At 37.6% G+C, this 15,995-nt stretch overlaps 1 protein-coding gene across 5 annotated transcripts in view; it reads right to left on the bottom strand.

Moving 5' to 3' along the window:
- The window catches only part of SLC44A5 (solute carrier family 44 member 5), a 375,730-nt gene that overhangs the window by 131,274 nt on the left and 228,461 nt on the right, over window positions 1-15,995 (bottom strand). For 4 of the 5 annotated variants that reach the window (XM_072754861.1, XM_072754863.1, XM_072754859.1 and 1 more), the window contains one exon: window positions 6,315-6,363. Coding sequence is in view for 1 of the 5 variants with exons in the window: in XM_072754859.1 (XP_072610960.1) it covers window positions 6,315-6,363 (49 nt within the window). In the remaining 4 variants the exon portion in view is untranslated. Of the gene's footprint in view, window positions 1-6,314; window positions 6,383-15,995 lie in introns of all 5 variants that reach the window. The other variant, XM_072754860.1, reaches the window with a different exon arrangement.

The raw sequence follows: 15,995 nt of genomic DNA, 5'->3' as shown, positions 1-15,995 counted from the left end.
ATACTTCTTTCTGAGAGTTAAACTATAAAATCAACACAAAATTAAAACAGAGTTGTACGTAGTCACTTCAATGATACTGTAAACCTCCCAGTCCAGTAAGGCTGATTTTAAACTTATTGAATTTATTAACATATATAAAGAGAATTGCAAATAATCATCAAACAGCCCTTCCCTTCCAAGCACTCTCCAGATTAGGGCACCAAATCAAACAGATGTGAGGATCCGACTCCATTGATAGACACCACAGGCAGCCAGCACCTGATGCCATTAGGCATTCTACTCATGCAATTCCCTTGTTCAAACTATACGATCATCAAGCAACCTTTTAATAATTAGGTTTCTCATGTAGTTTGCCTAAAGGGAGCAATGTGCTGGTCAGGCCAACATGAACACCAGGTTTGCTCAGCAATTAAATTTCTTAATGTAAATTACTGCGTTGGTATTCTGGTTTTATACATCAGTCTCTTGTGAGCTTGTTATTGCCAGTCATCATCCCGGAGTTGTTGTAATTCTAGGACACTGACATAATACATTTTCAGACCCCACAGAAGTATACAGGACTGGTTTGGTTCAATAGAAAGTTAATTTAAGGGTTTAGAAACCCCAGAGACAGACAGACAGGGGGGAATAGATGAATAGTTTAGGCAGATATATTAAGACATTTGTGTAGGTATCTGAATATAATATTAAGGCATGGAAGTTGATGTTTAGTAGTGGACTAACTGGTGAAATTTGAGTAGGGGGAGTCACATGATCAAAACTGTTACTCACAGGACAATTATGTGCAGTTCTACTTAGCAGAACTCATGGTTTAACTGAAGAGTTAGCCAAGCAACTAACTAATTACAATACGCTATTATAAGCATAAAGAGTACTCTAAGCACCAAAGAAAGCACCTGCAGTTTACTCTAGGGATGATGAAGGAAGTCATGATTTTCTCTGCCCTTTATAACCATCCTGCTTCTCCTCATGTGTTCCCTACTTTGGTGATCATAACCACATTCCACCTGGTTATTAGGCACAGTCATGCTAGATTCTCTTTTCTACCCCCAACATACAATCAGTCCAGAAGCCTTAAACGTTTTGCTTTCTCATTACCTCTTAAACTTCTTTTCTCCAGGGCCACTGCCTTAGTCCAAGTTGTAATCATTTCTCAGCTGGATTACTGAAATAGTCTTCCAAATGGTACCCTGCCTTCATTCCAGCTAGCCTATAACCTTTCCAGCACATCTACAGTTTTGAAGCTAGGATGATAGTTCATTTAGTCATCCAACAAATACATATGTGTCAGGGACTTTCTAAGCCCAGGGGATAGAACAATGAACAAAACAGACAAGGTTCTTGATTTTCATTGACCTAATACTCTAGACAGGACATTAATTATGTAAGCAAAGAAATGACTAAAGTAGTTTTTCAGTAGTGATAAAAATATTATAAAGTAAATACAATCAAATGATGTGGCAGAGAGTGACTACGTTAACTGGAATTAAAAGTTTTTAAACTTTTTTTTTAAACTACTAAAAAATTGAGTCAGGACTGGGTTGTCATTAAGGCCTCTTGGACAATGGTAGTTAGGAGCAGGATGACTAGAGGGAGCCAGCCATGCAAAAGTCTGGGGGAAAAACAAACACAAAGTCTCCAACATAGACACATGTTTAGAATGTTCAAAAATTGGGAAGAAAGCAAGCATAGCTACAACGAGAAGATAAAGAGAGAAAGAGTGGTAGGGGATAAGGTCAGTGAATTATACAAAGGGCACTCACCTAAGGCCCAGTAAGTTTGAATTTTAATTAAAGTGCTATGGGAATCTATTGAAAACACATAAGTAAAAGAGCTGCATAATTTCATCTATGATTTGAAAGTTCACTCAAGGTTTTGTGTGAATTATAGATTTAAGAAAAGCAGGAGTGAAAGAAGAAGATCATTCTAGGGTCCAGCACAAAAGTATAGGCGGGATGTATAGAGCCTTGGAAGAAAGTGATAGCAGAAAGGTGGAGATGCATTTGTCTTGGAGATATATTGTGGAGCTAAAGCCAATAGGACTTCCTAATAGAGTGAATGCGGGAGATAAGAAAAAAAATAAGAAACCAAGGATCTGTAACCTGATGGACATTGGTCATTTTCTGAGATGGAGAAGACTGAAGGGTATGTTTTAGAACTTTGGGGTGGGAGTAGAAATCAAGAATTCAGTTGGGCCACATTAAGTGTAAATAAGTATTGAGAATCCAAGAGACATGTCAAGTAGGCAGCTAAATCCAGAAACATGGAGGTCAATGGAAGGGTCATTGGTAGCAATACAAGCTTGGGAGTCATTGATATACAGATAATATTTAAATTATTGATCTAGTCTAAATATAGACTAGAGAAAAAGAATAGAGGGCCAAGGACCAAGTTCTGTAGCATTCCAACATTTGGAGATCAAGTAAATATTGAGGAAACTGAAAAATAGAGGCCAATGATGTAAAAGAAACTTCAAGTGAGTATGAGGTCAAGGAATTCAAGAGAAAAGAGGGTTTCTAAATGTCAAATGTTGCTGCCAGGTTAAAACAAAAGACACCACCCATTGCACTTGGAAAGATGGAAATCATTGGTAACCTCAAAATCAGTGTGAGGAGAGTACTAGAGAATATATCTCTACTCGAGAGAATGTGAGGGAAGAGAGGAAGTCCTATAAGTCATTATGTGACTCATTTTATAAGTCATTTGGACTTGTAAAATAGTTTGAAACCAAAAGCCTTTATCCATAGCACTCCCTTTGGACACTTTTAGTCTCCAAATGTGAAAGAAAATGAAAGGAAATAAAAATAAATGATGTCATAATTGGTATAACAAAAAAGCACACCAATTATTTCAACACGTAGCCAATATGAGAACTTTATAACTTTAGAAGACAGCATTGTATTCTCACAATAACTTGAGACGTCTACTTGATAATGGCTCTAGAATTCACAAGAAGGCATCAGTACAATGCTTTCTATGTGTATCACTTAGGCCAGAAGCTGGACTCTTCCCTCAGTGCTTTGGCATTAAGAATTTAAGCAAAAAGTCTTGAAATTTCAAGTTTGGAAAGGATTTGGAGGTCATTTAATCCAGCTCCTTTGTGTTAATGGATCCCCTCTTGCACATTCCTAATGAATGCTTGCTTCTTTCTCCTCTTGAACCCCTTTCATGATAGTGAATTTGCCACCTCTGCCCAATGCTTCAGGTAGAAATAAATGCATCTTATTACATTTCAGACAGATTTTCCTTGCTTTATAATAACAGTTATTTTCAGCATTGTGAAGCCTACCAATGTGATTATATGAGTCATATGTCCTTCATCTATTTTGTGTATAAAGGGAAAAAGGCAATTATGGAACATGTAGGCCTTTTATTTCTATTTACCTATCTATCTATATGCTGCCTCTTTCCAGAAAAAAAAATCGTAAATGAAATGACTTAAAACACCTGGGTGCAATAGTTATTAAAATAGAAATAGAAATTCAAACTCCTGAAAAGAAATTCTTGACTCGAAGGCTAATGTAGTTGCTGGCATTGAAATTAAATTTAACAGTGGGCTTTCTACAATTCAGCATGAAAGGAGAAATATAGTGGATTACACAGTTCTCCTTATCTAAAAGAAGAAAGTATACTAATTCTCCATTAAATGAAAATTTTCCTTAGTTCTAAATTACAAGAGGAATTTCTCATGTAGCATCTTATGAAAGAGACTTATTTCTTTGTTTTCCATTTACATTCATTTTCACTGCCATTTCATTTTTACCAAGCTCACAATCTCAATCCAATGTTTAAAAAAAAAACTTAAAAGAATCTGTTGAATATATGGGACAAAGCCAGAGCATTGGATAACTACTTTTCAAAAGGGACTGGGAAAACACTTTAAACTATCAATCATCCTTTTGGGGAGGGGGAGTGTCAGTATTATGTGGCATTGGTTCCCACAGGCCCAACTCTTAGTAGACAGGAACAAATGAGAAACTGAGCTAAAATCTTCTACAGCACTACCATCATTCCTTTACCTCTCCTCGAAATAACTACAGTTGGGTGATCACTAGGTACAAATGATATCCTGTGAACTGAGAGAAGTGTCCAGAACATGGTCCACTGACAAGCAGAGAATGCTGGAAGAGTTGGCCTGAATATCTGATAATACTTTGAATCTTTCAGAAGGGAAGTGATACTGTAAGCAAAGGTGTTATTAAAGGCAGCCCTGCAGCTAGAGGTAATGTGAAGAATTTGGGGTTTCTCATTTGTTCATTAAACATTCCAATTATATACCACATCTTCTTTATTCATTCATCTGTCGATGGACATCTGAGCTCTTACAGTAGATACATACAATGGAATACTACTCAGCCATCAGAAAATCATATCTTACCATTTGCAACAACATGGATGGAACTACCAGGTATTATGCTAAGTGAAATAAGTCAGAGAAAGACAGTTTATCATATGCTTTCACTCATATGTGGAATTTAAGAAAGAGCACAGAGGATCATAAAGGAATAGAGGAAAAATAAAACAAGAAGAAGTCAGAAAGGAAGACAAACCATAAGAGACTCTTAATTATAGGAAACAGAGTGTCGCTGGAGGGGCAGGGGGTGGGGGGATGAGGTAACTGGGTGATGGACATTAAGGAGGACGCGTGATGTCATGAGAACTGGGTGGTACATAAGACTGAAGAATCACTGACCTCTACCTCTAAAACCAAAAATACATTCTATGTTAAGTAATTGAATTTAAATTAAAAAAAAAAATAAACAGTCTAATTACTTTCCCAGAAAGGAAATTATAGAAAAGTTATAAATGGGCCAACCGTGTCTTCCTGCGGTTCAACACCCACGGTTCTATAGTACTTTCCCCTGTTCTTGGATTGAAGATGGGGGAGGTATGCCACATACTGACCATTTCCCTTTGAAGGCTTCTGTGGTCTGCAGGACATCACAAACGGTCCTCAGTAAAACTAACTTACTTTCCTCAGAGTGATGATCACAGTTGCTTAGACTTTACCTGGACTACCTGGTTCCATCATTAAGCTCTACATAACTGAAGACTCAACTCCTTCCTCACACCTAAAGCTAGCCAGGCATGACTCTGCTTTCTTCTCTGTGGCTAGAAAAGGCACACCTTTAATCTCTATTTTGTCCGTCCAAATGTGGCAGCACATTATATTTGTATTCTTACTATTACTACTATCACTATGACTACTACTACTATTGTTGAATCTGGATTATATCTAGAGGTCCCTTGAGGCCAATAAGCTAGATTCAATTTTCACATGTTAGTTATTGTAAAATCAATGTGAGTACAGTAAAAATAACCTACATCTTGAATGGGGCTGTTTGTATACTGGACCACGCAACGTATTCACGGTGTTACCATGGAAAGGATGAGAGATTTCAGACTTACTCTAAAAAAGGCATTGGTACACCTTTGAATAAGCAACCCCATTTTTTTTTATAGAATTGGGATAAACTGAATACACATTTGTTAAAAGCTGGGGTATTATAGGCACATAACAGTAAATGCTAACGTTGAGGCTGATGGTTGCAAGTGCAAACAAGCATGCTGATCATTATTTCACCTAGGAGTTTACTATGACATACAAATGTCAGAAATCGAAGTCAAAGCTGAGCAAAACCCAGCTACCAACAGCATAATTTTCTCCTCACTTTTACCCATTCTACCCTGCAAACCCCTTTCTGGTTAGCAGGAAGCCTGGGAATAGAGGGTAAAAGTAATAATAAAAGAGGCCTATGAATTATTGGGTAGCTTTTAAATGCCATACAGCTTTAAGAGAGAAGCACCCGTTGAGACAAGCACATATTTCCCTAGAGTAGTCCAAACTATCCAAAAGCTTACATGATGCAATGGTGAATGGTTGTCTCTAAGAAAGCTCTCTGCTTTTGGAAGCCGAGCAGCACAAATACCTGCTGTGGAAGAAGTTGGCATAGCAACTCTGCATTTGCAGTGGAGAATCACAGAACAAACAGGTGCATAAAACAACTACTCAAATGTATTTGCTTCTCTAAAGTGGTTAAACCTTGTAAAGCATTTTTAGGCTTCTCGTTTTAAGAAATACAAACTCTTCAGTCTCATCATTTAAGGCAGCATATTTGCTGAATAGATGATATTCATGACTCGTGGAAAAATTTATTCTCTGTATTTTCTGTATATCAATAAGCTGACATTTAGGCTAAAAATAAGTCATTTCCCCTTCATCAGATATGATTCTCCATTGACCAGAAAATGATAACAAAAGTAAACTTTTTGTGCTTGTTAAAAAATATATTTCCAAGAAAATAATTGCTTACCTTTTGGCAACAGGCCCCTTGAAATTCGGATCATATGTATTTGGATAACCTGCATTTAAAAGAAAGAACTTTTTAAGCATATATGCCAATGAAGTGGCAAATAAACACATCTAGAGTACTAATAAAGAAAAATCTACATCTTGGCTACTGCCCAGGGCAGTGTTGAATTCATTCTTTGGTCCAGGGAAACACAGTTATGCCTTGATTACATCTGCCAATCCTCTTCCCTCTCTCCAGTAAGAAGCAAGACTGGGAAGAGTTAAGGACCATATTCTATGCATACTATACACATATCTCCCACTGTTCTGTGTGGCAACATTATAGATTGCATCCAGGGTAGCAAAACTTGGAGTCCTTCTGGTCTGCAAAGCCGTTTTACCATCTGCCATCACCAAGTATTGCTGAGTGCTCGTGAGGTGCACAGTACAACAGAGATGCCTGCTTATCTGGTTCTCCCCTTTCTCTCAGTAGATTAGGCTTTCCTTCAAGAAGTCGAAATATTAATTGGTCTCTGACATGTTGGCTATATGGCATATACAAGTCATTATTATATTATAGAAAGATTATTTTTTTCAGATCCCATTGGCAGGCTTCATACCATCTGGAGAGATGCCCTAGTCATTCATTATTGCATCATGGTTGTGATGTATCCCCCCATTTTTTAAACAGGACAAGGTACACACAGAAGAGCCTTTTCCTGTGACATGTACTATGTAAGCAGACTCAGAACCAAGTTCTGTAAAATAATTTCTGGTCAGTGATCTGTATTTTGCAATCCCAAACCCCCAATGCTTCTCCCCTAACCTAAACACTCACACCTCTTCCTCTAGGGATTTGTCCTTGTGAGAAGGCCTAGTCCTGAAATTAAAGAGAGCATTTCAAAAGGGACTGGCCAAAAAACCTCATATGACTCTGCCTGTATATGGGAACGTGAGTTCTGAGGACTCAGAGGCCTCTTCGGTGTAATCACAGGCTAAGGACAAAACAGGAAGGTAAGGACGCACATGGAACAAAAATCTAAGAGCCAGTCAATCAGTGAATATTAGTAAAGCACCTATTATAAGCCAAGGACTCCAAGGGCACAGAAGATATATAAGGCATCGTCCTATTGGAGACCTTACAATTGGTGGAACAAGATCAACATCTTGATTCATTCAACAAATATTTCTTGAGAATACCAGGCCCTGCATTGTAACATATGAACACTGAAAATGCCATAAAAACAATTAATAAAGAACCAAATTGTGTGGTATTTGCCTTAAGTGTTACAAGAGTTCTGAGAAAGTAGGTTTCATCAAGGACTAGAACAGTCAAGAGGGTCATATTCAAGAAGTAAGATTCTTGCTAAAGATTAGAATAAAACAAAAAGGAAGAGAAATATTTTGGGTGGATGAAACTGGAATTCTGTTAAATTCAGTTGCTATTTATTGATCACCTGTTATGTGTTCTGCATTGAAAGAGGCACTGCAGGGGATAAAATATTTACTGAAACAGTCTCTGTCTTCAAAAAGCTAATGAACTGATGAGTAGGGATAAAAATAAGAAAAGTACAAAAATTACTACAGAACAAAGCAGAACATGATATCATAAAAGGATACAAAGAAAGTGTTATAAGAGTTCCAGGGAAGGAAAGGTCACGGTCAGTAGAGATTAGTAAGGAAGGACTCTTAAAGCACAACATTTTGGGATAAATAGGTGAAGTTTAGACTTGTAGCAATAAATGAAGTCACAGAGGTAGAGATGGTTAGCATGGTTGTAGAGATGGTAAAAAAAAATCAGCCTGACTGGATAACAGGATAGGAGGAGGGGACAATAAAGCTGAAAGGATACAATAGGATCAGACTTCAGAAAGCCTGAAAAAGTGAGATGGAAGTTACTTTATATATCCTAGGCCACAGGGAACCATAGAAGGATTTTGAACAACTACAAAAAAATGACACGGCAAAAGCAGTGCTTAAGGAAGGGCAGTCTGCAGCAGTGTACAAGTTGAATGGCAAAATGCAAAGTCAAGGAGGTCAACTTAGGAGTCAACTGCAATAATAGAGGTGAAGTAACGTGAGCCACTGTCCAAGTGATGGTGGAAGTGATGGAAAGAGAGATTCAAGATTCATCACAGAGAGTCGTGTGGCATAGAGGTTAAGAGCAATGGCTCTGGAGTCAGATTGCATGCCGTCTGTGACTTACTAGCAGAATGACCCTAGACAGATCGTGTCGCCTCTTGAGTCTTGGTTTCCATATTTGTAAATGGAGATAACAGTACCTATGCCTTACAGTTGTTATGAGGATTCAATTAATTAACACCTGTAAAAGTGCTCAGAACCATGTCTGGCACTTCGTACGCTCCCCAATGAATGTTCACTATTAGTCAGTGTGAGTACATGAAAAAAATAAATAGAACTTGATGAATGACTTGGGGTATAAAAGAGAGAAGTCAAGATGGCTTCAAGTCAAGCGACTACAGACCTAGAACTGTCATTCTCAATCGCTTTTAGTCTTTGGCCTAGGCTTTAGGAAAGATTGAAACACTTTGGGAACATTAGTAGGTGGAAGAAATTGTAAAGTTATTATAAGAAAAAGAGCATGAGATTGATTTTGAAGTGACATCTGATTGTAAGTCCAGCATTCAGAGTTAAGAAACTGGAATCTTGAGTCAAGTCTTGAGATACATATATGGAAGTCACGAAGTTTATATCATGATAAGTGATGAATTCCATAAAGAAAAACTTCAGGGTCTGTTGGTTACAATATTATTATAGCAACAAGAACGACAGTATTAAACCTGTTTTTAGCATTAAATGCTAAGTTCTGTAACAGGAACTTCATTTGCATTGTTTTGCTTACTTTGATACAATAACTTTATTAAATAGGTAGATTGGAAACCATTGTTATTCACTTTATGTATTTAAAAAAACAAGGCACGGAAAGGCTAAGAATGTGCCCCACCTGGGACCCACACTGTCTAGTCCTATTGGGGCAGAACAGATCCTGCTGGCCATACCCTACATTGCCAACATTGGTTTATACCCCAAGGGGAAGCGTGTAAGACATTTCCTGTTTGAGACAGTCCATATATTCTTCAGTGTTGAGTTCTCTGACACTGTCAAATTCTCTTTTCCTGACTGCTTCTCTGACTCCGCCCACCGGGGAACTGACCTCCTCATAATTAAGAGTAAAAAGGGAAAATAAACAGTCACAGGAAGGAAAACATAAAAGTGACATTCAAGAAAGTGGCATTCAAGAAAGCCAAAGAATTCCAAGAAAGAGGGAAGATTACAAATTCCACAGAAAACTTATTACTAAGTGAATGCTTATTTGTACCTGGGACCACTGTAAGTAGTCTGCACACAAATCTGCCATTTTGCACAATGTCACAGAGAACACAATGTGACTCGTACTCCTGTGCACTGTGCAATGCAATACCCCCAGTATATTTATTATGTTATTGGATGCTCCATAATTCTGTGAGGTGTGTCATTATTATCATTCGGTTTTACAAATGAGGAAGTTGAGGCACACAGGATGGCTAATTTGCCCCTCAGCTAACAAGAGGTGGAAGTGGGATTGGAAGGCACATGGTCTGACCCCAAAGCCTATGTTGAGCCACTTGGCAGGAAGTTCCTCTTTGATGATACCAAAGAAATGCCCTAGATAAGTGGGGAGAGGAAGCAGGTGAAAAGGGATTAGCAACTTACACTGATCTTGTAATTATTCACTTTTTACATTAGAAATAAGCAGAACTGCTTTAAAAGAATCTAGGTTGGAGGGGCGCCTGGCTGGCTCAGTCGGGAGACCATGTGACTCAGTCTCAGGGGGGTGAGTTTGAGCCCCACATTGGGTAAAGAGATTACTTAAAAAAAAATATCCAGGCTGGCTTCCAATTTTGGTGTGATTTGTACCTTACAAAGAGAAAAAGTAGATCACAGTGTAAATGAAATGCTATTGTCAAATCTGTCTGAAAAGCTGACACTTTCTGATTATAAATCCTGGCCGCCTTATATTTCAGTTGAAAATATACTTACGCCACAGTCAAACGGTAAGATTTAGCTGATTCCATATAGTAATGACAGCTGGAAAGTGATGACTTCAGCCTACCCCAAGTGCTGCCAGAATTTGTATTGTCATGCAAATTTTTTATTTTCTGGAATCAATACAGGCCCTCGCTTTTTCAGAGGCCCTCATGTGCTCTAATTGCATCTCTGGAATAAATAGACTGAAAGGCCAGCTAAGTGAAAAGAGCCACAACACTGAGCCATCATATGGCTTAGCTAGTTGAATGTAATTCATATTTCTAACTTCCAGAAAAAAAATACGTATAATTAGGTAATCATTTTAAGAGCTTCTTAAGTTCATGTGATTCTCCGATCACCAAAATTATTATGACAACAGAATCACAAAAAGAAATTCATTATAGAAGTTACACACTTGTTATTATAGTTAACAGTTTGTATTGTACTTACACAATGCAATTTATCTTACTACAAATCATTCATGAGGATTAAGGAAAATAGTCCAGGTAATTAATTCAGCTCCTGAGTGTGGATTTCACATGACTCTGTTGGATACAAATGGTAAGATAGAGCAGCCAGGCATGCTTAGAAAGACTCTTTTCTTTAAAAGCTATCTGTTTCTCAAAGAAAAATGACAATAAAACTATCACTGATCAGTTACAAAACCCAAAAATCTGAGAGCTCTAAGTTTATTCTTTCAGGTATATTCTCCAGAGAATGTAATGTGGTTTAGAGAACCAAAAGGGAACTCTAAGGCGTGGCAAAGTAGAATTTAGTGACCAAGTCAGATAGCTCTCCAAAAAGCAAGGGAACATGGTGTAGTACAAAATTAAATCTTGCCTTAATATTCAACAGCTAGTGGAAAATTGTGAATAATCAAGCACTTGTTTTACATTTGATTTTTTACGAACATGTTTATGGCTCTGTCTACAAATGAGGGCCTGCCACTTCATCCAGGGATAGGAGTCCCTTTCCTCCAATCTCAACAGAGGAGAGGGAAGTGTTCTTTGCCATTTTTTACAGGGAGATATTCCTACCTCTCAGCCCAGCACACATGGCCTCTCACCAGCCTCATCTCCTACCATCCCTTACTTCAAACTTGATCTTCTAGCAATTTGGTACTGCTATGATTCCAGCCTACATCAGATGTTTTGCTTAGGGCCCTTTTAACAATATGCCTTTCCCTTCTTTGTTCTGTTGACAAGGCTAAAGAAATCTTACAGTTCTTACAAATTCCCCCATTCATCCTCTAGGAGAAGGACAAGGACCAAAACATCCTACTGGCTACTGTGCCAGTGGGTACAAATGGACTAGAGACCAATGCTGAGAACTGTCATATAATTCCATCCCAAAGTAGTTAATTCCACTCATCTGTGAGATGTACATACTTGTATTATTTGCATTGTTGCACTTGGTACACCATGCCTAAAGGCATGTGCTGTAGTAGACAGATGCCCACATCCTAATCCCCCAAATTTGTGAATATTTTACTTTACATAGCAAAGGGGACTTTGAGTGATTATGAGATGGGGAAATTTTCCTGTATTATCTGGGTAAACCCAATATAATTACAACAGTCCATACATGGGGAAGAAGGAGACAGAAATGTCAAAGAAGGAGATGTGACTATGGAAACAAGGTCAGAGTGATGTGATAGGAGAAAAACTCAACTGACCATTTTTGGCTTTGAAGAGAGAAGGGAGTCGTGAGCCAGGGAATGTGGCAGCCCCTAGAAGCTAGAGAAGGTAAGAAAATGGATTCTTCCTTAGAGCCTCTTGAAAGAAATGCAGCTGGGCCTATCCTTTCACTTTAGCCCATTGAGACCTATTTCGGACTTCTGATCTCCAAAACTGTAAGATGACAAATCTGTATGATTATACACAATTACATTTGCGGTAATCATTAAAGCAGCAAGAGGAACTAATATACATGACTGTTTCTCCTACTGGATTAATAGCTCCTTTAGGGCAGATACCAGATCCTGGTTATTGTTCTCTTGCTATTACCTACTTTGTTGTCCCATATATGCATAAATAATAGATAATAAATATTTCTGGAGTAAACTTTTATTAAATGTCAGTGTAATTTTGAATTCTTATATCTTTAATTTAGGTTATGAAAATACGAATAGGAGATCAATCTTAACAATTACCAGCTAGTCATTGTAGATAGATTTCAACCTGGATTAAAGACAAGTTAATAGACTCCTAAAATTGCATTGATGTGAAAAATTACTCTCTCTGTTAACTCAGCATCCAATTTGTAATGTCAAGACCAATAGGAGTTAACAAAGGAAGTAATGGAGACAGTATCCCATACTGGTGAATAAAAATTGGGCAATAAAATTCTTGGTATCAAATGTCATCTCTGCCATCTACAAAGTGCATGACCTTGGGAGAATTACTGTTTTTCTCTGTGCAGTTTAATTTTTGTCATCTATAAAATGATAGTAGCAAAACAAATTTTAAGTAAAAAAAGGAGGAAACAATTTCTGCCTTTGGGGTGACCACTGGAAGCAGTAAAATATATGAAATCAAAATCACTCTCATAAACAAAGTAGATCAGTGCAGTGCAACGCAACTTAAGTTGAATTACCTCACTGACTACAAGTGACATGAATAGTTCTAGAAAGGTTTCCATGATTAAGCTGGATATGACACTTATAGAATAACTTTTTGAAGGAGAGGAATTATGAGAATGCTTAAAGGGAAGAATGTATCATATGGGAAAGCTGGAGAAAGCACATGCTCAGCTACAGCAAAGAGCTATTCCTGGAGGAGAAGACATGAGAGCAGTTAGAAGAATGACATACATCATATGAAGTTGGAGTAGGATTTACAAAGCCCCTCAAGTCTTCTGAGAAAGTAATACAGTTGGCATGTGTTTGTGTATCTGTATGATGCAGAAGAAATAGGAAAGTTAAGGCAGAGGGACCAAGAAGAAGATTGTTGTCATATTTCAGAGTTCAGATGGTAGCTGCTTGACTGAGGCTGCAGCAGTGAGAGAGGATGAGGTAATTCCAAAAGCATTACAGAGGAATACATTTGATGGGGGTGAAGGAAAGGGCAGGGTGTCATGCTTCATCACCTAGTGATGGCAATGCCTCAAGCAGAAAATGATGTGCATTCCAGAAATTCATCTAGGGCAGAAACATGACCCCACATTGGACATGGCAAGATTAATGGAAATGCAAATGAGGCTCTTTCAGCACTGATTCAAGCCAAACAATACTGTGGTACCATCACCTTACAATGGTTGTTTTTCTCTCAGTCTGAGTAACTTCCTAAACGTATAGATTGATAAATCATTCCGTGCTTCATCAAGAATGCCAAATCTCCTGCTTTAAGAAAGGGTTTTCTAATCACAGGGTTGGTTTCTAAATAGTTTACATCATCATTTGAAATAATTCACCCTATATGAACACAAGTCATTAACATTCAGTTAAAACGTCAATCTAGAAGTAATGCCGAAAAGAAACAACCTCCACTTCCACTAAACAGGCAAAAGAAAACATTCATAAAGCACTCAGGTTGCTTCTTCATAGACTGATTTTATAGGCAGTGCTGAAAGATGCACGTTTGGGGGGCATTGGAAATGCACTTCTGAAAAAATGATTTTTCTTGACTACTGTGACAAAGCAGTGAATTTGTGCTATAGAACAGCCATGAATTATTGGATAATCACATATCTTCTCAGAATAAATAAAATTTTGAATCAATAATGATTTAAAAAGAGAGTCTGGAAGCAAACAAGAACATGAATTGAGTTTGAAGGTTATCAGCTTGGGGTTTCTAATATTTCTTTCTAGCCGTATTCATATTCATTGCCCAACATGAGGCACTCAAAGAAAAAAAAAAGAGAGCAATGACATACTCTAATTGCACTGGAGCAATTCCTTATTTTCTTCCAGTATCATAGGTTATGCATTTCATTATCACACAAGACCCTATTCCCTTACCTCCTAAAAAATATAACAACTTCATAATCAGAGATAGGAAATGAAGAGTATATTTACTTGCCCTGAATATAAAAATAAGTGACTTCATCTTGTCTTTCCATCTGCAAAATTCAGGCAGTAAATGAATAAAGTTTGGGAGAAATGATAGTTTTCATTATTATACAGATACAAAAATCAACTTTTGTAAAGAAGGAGAAAATTTTTTAAAGTTATATTTGAGTGGAAGACTTTCTGTTGAGCTTAGGAATAAGCACTACTAAGAAAAATAGCAAGAACTTGTCAATTTATCACAAATGCATAAAGCAGTAGCTAGTGATAACATCTCTCCTACATCTTCATATTGTTCACAGGTTATTGATGAGAATAAAATTAAACTGTGCATCAACTCTGCCTTTTGCCACAACTCAAGAAAATGGAAGATAATAATCACTGGAAAAACATCCCTATTCCTGGGCCTGAATGCAGGGAAGAAAATATGATTTAGTATACATTTTCCACCCACAAGACATCATGATCCAACAAATAAAAACTACAAGTGGAATATACTACAAGAATTCGTGTTAGATGAATGCCTCTACCTACAGAATAGTTGAGGAAAAATTGTGATAAACTATGATCTTTCAGCAATGGGTCAAACTAGTCACTTAGAATGACAAATGGGAAAAGTGCAGACAACAGGAATTACACACAACTTACGGTATGACGCACCTAACTGTTACATGTATTCAGAGAGGAGGGAGGGAGGGAGGGAAAGAGAGAGAGAAAGAGAGAGAGGGCACTTAAAATTCTTCTTTCTAAGGGCTGGGATGGAGGGAGTGGCGGGAGTGTTACAGAACAAAATAATCACTTGGAATGGAGGCCTGGGGACTTATCTCACTTCCTCCTATAGTCCTGTCTCTTTGGATCAAGTCAAAGATAAAATAGCCCGGATTTTATATTTGTAAATTCTATGGAGCATCTGTGAGGCAGAAATGCTCATGAATATTTTTTCCTCACAAAAGGATTTTCCACAAAGAGGCTGAGCATATTGTGAGTTCATTGTCAAAAGAAAACTTTGGTCTTACTTGTTCTACATTCTATATAGACTTGGAGGTGGGTGTGAAAGACTAAGGAAGAGAAATCTAGCACTAAAGAGAAGGGTTTGCCTCATAATCTGCCATGATGGTAGTAATACAAAACTGTGAAGAAAAATCTATAAGTAAAAATTTCTAGTTAGTTCTAATTCCAAAAGTATGAGAGATTCAACTCTTTCCATCTCCATAAAAACAAATACAAGTTCTAGATATAAAGTTTAAAGAATCTGGAAAGCTGATAAAGCAGTGAAGAAATATCAGGCCAAAATCTAAGTGAAAGTGGGAATCCAGAGAGAGACACTACTAAAGCTACTCTAAGAACCTCAAAGATATTTATCAACTTCGCAAATTCAAGGATCAAGGAGAACAGAAGATGCAAACCAGAGGCTGCTCAGGATAAGGAGTAAAATAGGAAAATATCACTCCATTAAGTTGGAATCCCAAAGGGATACACCCTCAGAATGAAACCCACCTCACCCTTAATAAAATCACCTTGACACTGACCAGAAAGATGGGGAAAACACCTTCATTTGAATTTACAGTGTATGTGAAGCAATCTCAAGTGGGTTCAGTATCTAGGTATTCATGGGCATCTGACAAACAACAGACTCTGTTGGAATGTATCTTATTCTAAGAGTTCTCA

Source organism: Vulpes vulpes, chromosome 3 (assembly GCF_048418805.1).
Source record: "Vulpes vulpes isolate BD-2025 chromosome 3, VulVul3, whole genome shotgun sequence".
In the NCBI taxonomy this organism is placed as follows: domain Eukaryota; kingdom Metazoa; phylum Chordata; class Mammalia; order Carnivora; family Canidae; genus Vulpes; species Vulpes vulpes.
This window is presented reverse-complemented; position numbering and strand designations above follow the sequence as displayed.